This window comes from Orycteropus afer, unplaced genomic scaffold (genome assembly GCF_000298275.1).
Source record: "Orycteropus afer afer isolate SDZICR_OR568_19922 unplaced genomic scaffold, OryAfe1.0 scaffold00084, whole genome shotgun sequence".
Taxonomy (NCBI): domain Eukaryota; kingdom Metazoa; phylum Chordata; class Mammalia; order Tubulidentata; family Orycteropodidae; genus Orycteropus; species Orycteropus afer.
In genome coordinates this window covers 6,246,757-6,256,401 of record NW_006921671.1, presented here as the reverse complement: position 1 = coordinate 6,256,401, position 9,645 = coordinate 6,246,757, and the positions used below count along the sequence as shown (strand labels likewise).

General features: G+C 36.3%; 1 protein-coding gene across 1 annotated transcript in view; it reads left to right on the top strand.

The window, feature by feature from the left end:
- WDSUB1 (WD repeat, sterile alpha motif and U-box domain containing 1) overlaps positions 1-9,645 on the top strand; it is a 75,752-nt gene that overhangs the window by 16,615 nt on the left and 49,492 nt on the right. Inside the window, exons 5-8 of the mRNA XM_007941824.1 lie at positions 2,509-2,542; positions 4,020-4,060; positions 4,141-4,247; positions 6,048-6,227. Coding sequence (XP_007940015.1) covers positions 2,509-2,542; positions 4,020-4,060; positions 4,141-4,247; positions 6,048-6,227 — 362 coding nt within the window. The remainder of the gene's footprint in view (positions 1-2,508; positions 2,543-4,019; positions 4,061-4,140; positions 4,248-6,047; positions 6,228-9,645) is intronic.

Genomic DNA, 9,645 nt, shown 5'->3' with positions numbered 1-9,645 from the left:
AGTTAAACATTTACCTCAAGTAGACACATGCCCTGGAGAGAACAATCATGGGAGAAGGAAGGGCTGCTTATGCACAGGGAGACAGCTTGGGGCAGGAGAGTATGGAGGGATGGACACTGGGAAAAGGTAACTATGGGGAGGAAGTGGGAGGGGAGCTGTTGCACTGTGGTAAACTGTGGTCAGTGACATGCGACAAAGTATATGTGAACTGCTGTATGGAAAGCGAATTTGCTCTGTAAATCTTCACCCAAATCACAATTAATAATAATAATAATAATAAATGTGTGACTCGCACAATATCACTAAGGAAAAGGAAGACACAGGTGCACAAGAGATACAGACAATAAAGGTAAATACTTTGTATCCACAATATTGTGTTATCATAAATAGCAAACACTAATCTGCTGGTGGATACATAGATGGGCAGGCAAGAAGATCAGGTATGGATAGGCAAATAGGAATATACCCATGATCATACAGAGGTTTGGCAGATGATATTCCTACATATGCATATGTATTTGTATGTGCTATGAAAATGTCCATATGCAGTTTAAACATAACAAGAGGCAAAGATAGGATAACCTCTTAGCTACAACTAAGTACCTTGAGGGAGTGAAGGACCATGGTGGGCTGGAGACGATGTTCTTGGGGAACATTAAGCTCAATTGACACAACATGGTATACAAGAATATTGTTCTACATCTTTGGTGAGTAGTGACTGGGGTCTTAAAATCTTACAAGCAGCCACCTAAGAGGCAACTATTGGTCTGTCCTTGTCTGGAACAAAGAAGAAAATCAGCGATGCATAGAAACAGTCCAGAAGACTAATGGACCATGAGAACCTCAACCTATATGGCCCTGGGACCAGAAGAACTAAATGGTACCTGGCTATCAATGCCAGCCACTTGGAAACCAAAAAACCAAACCCGCCCCCCTGCCATTGAGTTGATTCTGACTCATAGTGACTGCCATTGGGTTTCCAAAGCAGTAAATCTTTATGGAAGTAGATTGCCCCATCTTCCTTGCATAGAGTGGCTTGTGGGTTTGAACCACCAGCCTTCTGGTTAGCAGTCAAATGCTACCAGAGCTTCTTAACCACTTGGAAAGGGATCCAAATGAGAGATCCTGGATAGAATGGGAGAAAAATGTGGAACAAAACTCAAAATCATAAAGACCAGACTTACTGGTCTGATAGAGATTGGTGAAACCCCCAAAACCATGGCCCTGACTAAGCCTTAGGGCCTGAAATTGAACTCACTCCTATGGTTTAACTCTGAGCCAAACAATAGACAGGTCTATGAGCTAAACACCTGTACCAGGGAGATGTACTCCTTAGAACAGTCACCCATGGGAGATCAGAAGGGCAGCATTTGTACGGGGAGATAGGGAGACATAGGCAAGAAACGATGTAGGGAAAGGTAACCACAGGGAGGAAGTAGGAGAACAGCTGTTACACTGTGGAGAATGTAACCAGTGTCACAGAGCAAAATGTCTGAACTGTTGAATGGAAAATGAATCTCCTTTGTAAAATTTCACCCAAATTGCAATAAAAAGTTAAAAATAAAACACAGAGTTTTTATCCCAGCCCTGCCCCTTACTTGAATAAGTTCTAGTTCTGTATCTTTTCTCCACTTCACTTTTCTCAATTATAAAACACGGAATATACTTTCCTCATGACATTGTTAATGAAACTTAAATAAGAAAATATAGGGAAAGCATTTATTACTTATGTTTGGGCATAGTAATTGCTAGATACATGTTTACTATTATTATTTTCTATTCAATTCAGAACATCAAGGAATTGTATAACATACCATTTTATTTCCTTTCTCCTGATTTCTGCTTTTCCGAATTGTGTTTGAGCCATTGGCCTATAGTGAGGTGATTATGACAGTATTTGAAACTTATATTTTCTCAAGAGAGACTGTGTTTTCTATGTTCATGTTTCACAGCATCCTCTCTATAAAGATCACAGGTGAAAGTTTTCTGCCAGGTCTTGATATGGAATTGTGTCTTATTTATGTATCATGGGCACTTGTTCTATATATTATAAATTGCATATGCTGTTGTTTAGTGCCACTGGGTGGTGTAAATGGTCACCATGTTTAGGTGCTACCCAAAAGGTTGGAGGTTTGAGTCCACCCATAGGCACTGTGGAAGAAAGGCCTGGCAATCTACTTCCAGAAATTCAGCCCCTGCAGCCCTGGGGCACAGATCCACCATGACACACGTGGGGTGGCCGTAAGTTGAAATCGATTCATTGGCAACTAGTTTGGTTATTGTTTTAATAAATTTGATAATTTTCTGATTAAATTCACATATGTTATATAGATTTTTTGAATCAAAGTTCATACATGTGAACAAAAAGACTGTATTCTAAATTTTATAGATCGATAATTCAGCCTTTTCTTCAAAAATTGTTTAATAATACTAATTACCTAAATGCTGTTCTTTGTTTTTCTAGAGCTTTTCACCTATAATTTTTTCTTTTTTTTCTTTTTCTTTAAGATCGGTGGATAAGTCTGTCCTAGTGTATGACACTGTAAGTATTTCAGGATCTGGTGAGACCTACGTTATCTTGATTAGGCTGCTGCACTTGAAGATTTTTTAGTTAAGCAAAATGAAGGAAGAGTACATTTTTTTTCTGTTTAGTATGCCCAAGAATATAATATATACATTTTCATAAATGTTTAAGCTGTTATGAAAGTAAAGTATTGGTTTTGGAAGAGGCTTTTAAATATATCAATAATGATTTTAAGATGAATAGGATTTTAAATGTGGTCATAGAAAATACAGATTTAAAGAGCACCAGTATCGTGAAAAATTATTTTCAATCAATTATTTTTGAACATTTATACCAGGCTTCCATAACAACAAAGAATGAAGGTTTACCTCAGGGATTTTGGGAGAATTATTAGACCATCTTCACTATTTTGCTGTGCTGTCTTGTCAAATATCACTGACCATGTATGGGTCTGTTTTTAGACTGTTTTCTATTAATCCATCCTTGCTCCAAAACCATTCTTTCTTTCCAAGGCTTCATGTGGCTATTCTTGGTTCTTGACATTTCCATTTAAATTTTGGTATCAGTTTTACCAGATTGTCCTCAATTCCTCTTTTATACATACTCAAACAGCTAAAAGTAGAGTCCTGTCTGGATTTAGAGACTAGTATAAGAAAGAGTAGGTTACCGTGAACTTGGGAAAAGTAGAAATTTTTGGCAGATCCACGTGGGTAAAGACGAAGTTCAAAGAGTATGAAAAGAAAAAAAAAAATGAGTGTCTTCTATCTAATAAAGATATAGTTGATGAAAATACGCTGCAAGAGAAATCACTGTTGATCAAGTTCAGGCTGTAGCTATGCCAATCAGTTAAATGGAGATGTCAGTCATCAAAGTGAAGTAAATCAAGCAAGAAATCTAAACTGATCCTCCACACAGAAATTCTAACAGAAAATCAGAAGACACAAGCTAGGTGCAATAGATCCTTAACATTTCTTATGAAATTTCTGTGAGATCTCACATTCACTAAAACAACTATAACATAATTTTCCCTATAAAGTAGGTATGTGAGTCACAGTTAAATACATCTATATACTAGATGGGCATAAAAATTTAAGTACACTCAAAATCTAAATGACTAATTTGTATTCACTGATCCTGCAATGTGTACAAGTCAAATACCATAGCAAAAATACAAATTATTTAATGTAATAATTATTTGGGTTACTGTTAGTTAATTCAAACAACTCAGAATATGCCAAGGGTTTATCTACTATACTAAAAATTTCTAGAAAGGTGGTCACTTGACAACAATGTTGATAATTGAACAGTGAAATAAAATACTTGATAATACTCCCTAGTATTCTTTTATTGGTTTAAGTATTAATTAGTGAAAAATAGTAGATACTAGAATACATATACCACATAAACCATTTATATCAAATGGGTCAGAAATAAACTTTATCAGTAGTCTTATTCTTGCCTGAGTAAATATAAAGCTGTTCTTGTTATTTTCCAGAATACCGAGAATGTACTTCACACGTTGACTCAGCATACCAGGTCTGAAATTAACCTTATTCTGTATTAATAATAATAAAAAATTAGTCAGAAGATAAATAATAATTGTTTTTATTAACTAGGTATGTGACAACTTGTGCCTTTGCACCCAATATCCTTTTACTTGCCACTGGTTCAATGGACAAAACAGTGAACATCTGGCAGTTTGACTCAGAAGCACTTTGTCAAGGTTAGTAAGGACTTCATCTTTTATCCAGTTCATCCATTCACTGTTAAAATCACAAATTCAGTACGTTTTTCTGCGAAGTACTCACATTGCTATTCTCCATGCAAAGTATCCATCTAAAAAAACCCAAACTCACTGCTGTAGAGAGTCAGATCTGACTCATAGCAGCCCCTCCTTGGGTTTCCAAGGTAGTATCACTACGGAAGTAGATTGCCCGATCTTCCATTTAATTTAAAAATAATTTTAGATAAACCAGTGTTAAAGTAGTTGACCTACCTTGCAACCAAAACCCACTGCCATAGAGTTAATTCTGACTCATAGCGAACTTATAAGACAGCATAGAACTGCCCTAAACCAAAACAAACTCTTTGCCCTCTAGTCAATTCTGACTCATAGCAACCTCCATAACGTTTCCAAGGCTGTAAATCTTTATGGAAACACAGTGCCTCATCTTTCTCCTGTCGAGCAGCTGGTGGGTTTGAACCACTGACCTTATGGTTGGCAATCCACTGCCTTAAACACAGTGCCACTAGAGCTCTCTAAGAACTGCCCCATAGGGCATCAAAGGCTATAAATCTTTGCAAAGCTGACTGCCACATCTTTCTCCCATGGATCAGCTGGTGGTTTGAACTGCTCACCTTTTTGTTTACAGCCAACTACTTAACCACTGCACCATAAGGGCTCCTTGACTTAACCTTGAAACTGTTTGTAAAAGCTTTGGGGTTCACACTTCATGTGTATCACACCACCTATAATTTTATAAGCTATTTATATTCCATAGTATTTTTTCAAATAATTATAGTCTGAGAACAAAATAGAAATAATAATTTCATTTTGTTGGTTTTATTTTGGGGCTTATCAGGCAACGTTGACACTAACATAGGAGTTTTATTTTCATCACTTTTAGAATAAATCTGACTCATAGCAACCCCTTCTTGGGTTTCTGAGGCGGTATCTCTACGGAAGTAGATTGCCCAGTCTTCCTTTTGAGGAGTGGCTGGTGGGTTTGAACCACCAGTCTTCTGGTTAGTAGTCAAATGCCTTAGGCACTATACCACCGGAGCGTCTAAACAAATAGTAGTGCTGCTATACAGATGATGGGGCAAATAGAATACTTCTGCTGATATGAATTTTATATAATAAAGGAAAATTTTTTTCTATAGTGAAAATGAAATGTTTTCAAAAGGTTAGTATTTAGTAATTTAAATCAAACCAAAACTAAATCCACTTTCATCAAGTTGATTCTGACTTACAGCGACCCTATAGGACAGAGTAGAACTGCACCATAGTGGTTTCCAAGCCTATAAATATTTTTTTTTTCTAATTGTGATTTAGGTGAAAGTTTATAGAGCAAATTCACTTTCCATACAGCAGTTCACACACATGTTGTCTCATGACATTGACTACAATTTACCCCAGTGCAACACCTTCCCTCCCACTTCCTCCCAATAGTTACCTCTTCCCTGTGTACATCCCTCCCAAGCCTATAAATCTTTACAGAAGCAGACTGTCACATCTTTCTCCCATGGAGTGGCTGGTGGGTTTGAATGGCTGACCTTTTAGTTAGCAGCCCAGTGCTTTAATCACAGCCCCACCAGAGCACCTCATTTAGTAATTTGGTATTAATAATTTAATTATATGTGGTGATATTTGATCTTTTGTAATTATTCAAAGAAAGTAGTAAAACACAGATTTAAGGAAATTTTAGTTTACTTTGTATTTTGAAGTGAGAATGTATAAAGGAAATGCTTTTTCTTTTGTTATCTTTTCTTTTTGCTTATGGTGTTTCTTGTTTTGCTTAAGCAAGGAGCACAGAAGATCAGTTGAAGCAGTTTACTGAAGATTGGTCAGAGGATGATGTCTCAATGTGGCTTTGTGAACAAGGTTTAAAAGATCTTGTTGGTGTTTTCAAGATGAATAACATTGATGGAAAAGAACTATTGAATCTTACAAAAGAAGGTCTAGCTGATGATTTGAAAATTGGTAAGACTGGTGAAAGATAGACAATCTTAAAGACTTTTAATAATTTACTCTTAGGTTAGTTTTAGTTATATTAATAGTTTCCTCTTAATATATTCTGATGTTTGCCTTTTATAGAGGGAGGGTGTATTTTTACTAGGTTAGAGAAAATAATGTTACATAGCACTTCTTTGGATATCTGTAATTTTTTTTTTAATTACATTTCTCATTGAAATATAATTTACATAGCACAAAAGTTGCATTTTAAATGTACAATTCAGTGGTTTTAGTATATTCATAGACTTGTGCAACCATCACCACTTTGTACTTCCAGAACATCTTCATCACCCCAGAAAGAATCCCCATACTGAGTAGCAGTCACTTCCCATTTCCCCTCCCACCCACCATCTCCTGGCAATCACTCATACTTTTTCTGTGAATTTGCCTGTTCTAGGCATTTCTTATGAAAGAGTCATGCAATATATGGCCTTTTGTGACTGGCTTCTTTCCCTTACTTAATGTTTTCGGATTTCACTCATGTTTTAGTATGTACTTCATTCCTTGTTATGTCTGAATAATGTTCCATTGTACGCATGTACCATATTTCATGTATTCTTTATCATCAGTTCATGAACATTTGTGTTGTTTCTACTTTTTGGCTGTCATGAACATTCATGTACAAGTTTTTATGTGAACATATGTTTTCATTTCCTAAAGTATATATGAGTCAGAGCCAATTCAACAGCACCTAACAACAACAACGGCATATATCTAGGAGTGAAATTACTGTGTTATGTGGTCATTCTGTGTTTAACAGCTATGCTGGTTAATATACCTAGTAGTAATGTATGTGGGATTCAATATCTTTACATCCTTGACAACACTTGTTATTAACTGTCTTCATCATTTTAGCCATCCTAGTGATTATAAATTAGTATCTGATTGTGGTTTGGAATTGCATTTTCCCCAAGACTAATGGTGTTGAGTGTCTTTTCATTTACTTATTGGTACTTTGTATATTGCCTTTGGAGAAATGTCTACTCAGGTCTTTCGCTCATTTTTCAATCAGGTCTTTTTATTATTAAGTGTGTGAGTTATTTAAATATTCTGGATACTAGTACCTTAGCAGGAGCTCTGGTAGCATAGTGCCTAAAGGCACTTGACTGCTAACCAGAAGGCTGGTGGTTCAAACCCACCAGCCACTCCTTGGAAGGAAGGTTGGGCAATCTACTTCCATAGTGATACTGCCTCAGAAACCCAAGGAGGGGTCGCTATGAGTTGGGTCTGACTCAACGGTGCATAACAACAACAGTACCTTAGCAGATACATGATTTGCAAATATTTTCTCCCACTTGTGGGTTGTTTTTCCACTTCAAGTAATGACTGATAAGGTAGGATTTACATCTACTTTTTGCTATTTGTTTTCTATGTGTCTCAGGTCATTTTGGTCTTCTGTTCCCCCATTAATGCTTTCTTTTGTGTTAGATATTTTCTAATGTACCATTTTAATTCTCTTACTCTATTTGAGTTACTTTTTTAGTGGTTGCCTGGGGTTACAATTAACACCTTAATTTATAAAAATCTAGTTCAGATACCAGCTTAATTATACTAGTATGTAAAAACTTTGCTGTATATAGTTCCATCCCTGCCCTTCCTCCTCCTGTGCTATTCTTGTCCAATATCTTTATACATTATAGGCCCATCAGCACAGATTAAACTCAGAGTAAATTAGTATATAAATAGACTGGGACATTGATTTTTTTTCACAAATATCTTAAAGTGTTTGCCAGATTATAAAGGATCAAGGAGCTAACTTTAATCTTCTTCAAGTGCTACTTTAAACTACAATCAATTTCTTTTAGTCTTGAATTTTAAGAAATGTAAGACTTTTCTTCCAAATGGGAATTGAACTCATAGAGAATTAAATTTTTTAAATCCATTTTATTGAAATACAATTTATGTACAGTGAAACACACAAAACTAAAGTGACATGGGTCAACACATTTTTTTGTTTTTGCAGTGTTTCCTCACCTCCTCTCCCACCCCTGGCAACCAACAAAAAAAGTTTTTCTCCATATATAAACCTTTCTTTGACCCTCTACAACAACAAACTAATACTATATTTGTCCTTCTGTGATTGACTTATTTCCCTCAGCATAATGTCCTCCAAGTTCATCCATGTTATGCGGTGTTTTGCAGACTCTATTCTTTAGTGCTGCATAGCATTCCTTTTGGTGTATGTGCCATAGCTTGGTCATCCACTCTTCCATTGATGGGCACATAGGTTGTTTACATCTTTTTGCTGTTGTAAATATTGCTGTGATAAACGTGGTTTCCGTATATCTGTTCCTGTCCTGGTTCTCACCTCTCCAGGATATATACCTAGTAATGGGATTGCTGGGTCAGATGATATGTCCAGTTCCAACTTTCTAAGGAATTGCCATATTGCTTTCCACAGTGTTTGTATCATAGTCCCACCAGCAGTGTATGAGTGTCCCAATCTCTTAACATCCCCGCCAACATTTGCTATTTTCTGTCTCATTGAACCTTTCCATCAGTGCTGGGGTGAGATGATATCTCGTTGTTTTGATTTGCATCTCTTGCTGGCCAGTGATTGTGGGTGTCTCTTCATGTATTAGCTAGTCAACTGAATATCGTCCTCGGTGAAGTTTCTATTCATATTTTCTCTCCATTTTTCAATTGGATTATTAATCCCTTTGCTGTTGAGGAGTTGGCGTTTTCTGTAAATCTTAGAGATAAGTCCCTTGCCAGATATGTAATTATTGGCAAATATGAATTTGTTGCTGTCCTTTTTGTTATGTGCTTTTCTGTGGTGTGAATTTCTTTTTTCCATATAATTTTCTATGCTGAGTTCGTTTTGTTTATGAATCGCTCTATCACTTCCTTCATTGCTATTGTTTTGGTATTTGCTAAATATTTGTATTGGTCCTCTTTTTTGTTTTCATATGAATGTTTATCATTTTTCTTAGAGGCTACCCTGTTTAGAACAGTCCGTTCTATCTTGTAGTTGTCTTGACTTCCCTACCATCTAAAAGTTCTGTAATGACACAGTTTTTTCCCTCTTTGGTTGTAGTTGTCCTCATTTGTCAATTGATGTCTCTGGTTCCCTGTTTACAATCTTGTAGGCTTATTTACTTTGGATGCTTCCATAGCTGGGTTGATTTCTGAGTTATGTCATCATGTGTGTTAATGGTCAGTTGTTGTTGGCTGTTGTTTCTTTCTCCAAAGGGTTCCCTTTAGAAGGTCCCAGTCATCTGGTTTCTCTTCTGCTGTTTGTGCATTTTGAATTATGCTTGATAGTTTATTTATGCCACATATTAGGGCCCCTAAATTTGCCCCTAGTTTTTCCTTGAGGAACTCTATAGTTTTAGGTTTCACATTTAAGTCTTTGATCCATCTGGAGTTCGTTTTTGTGTATGGT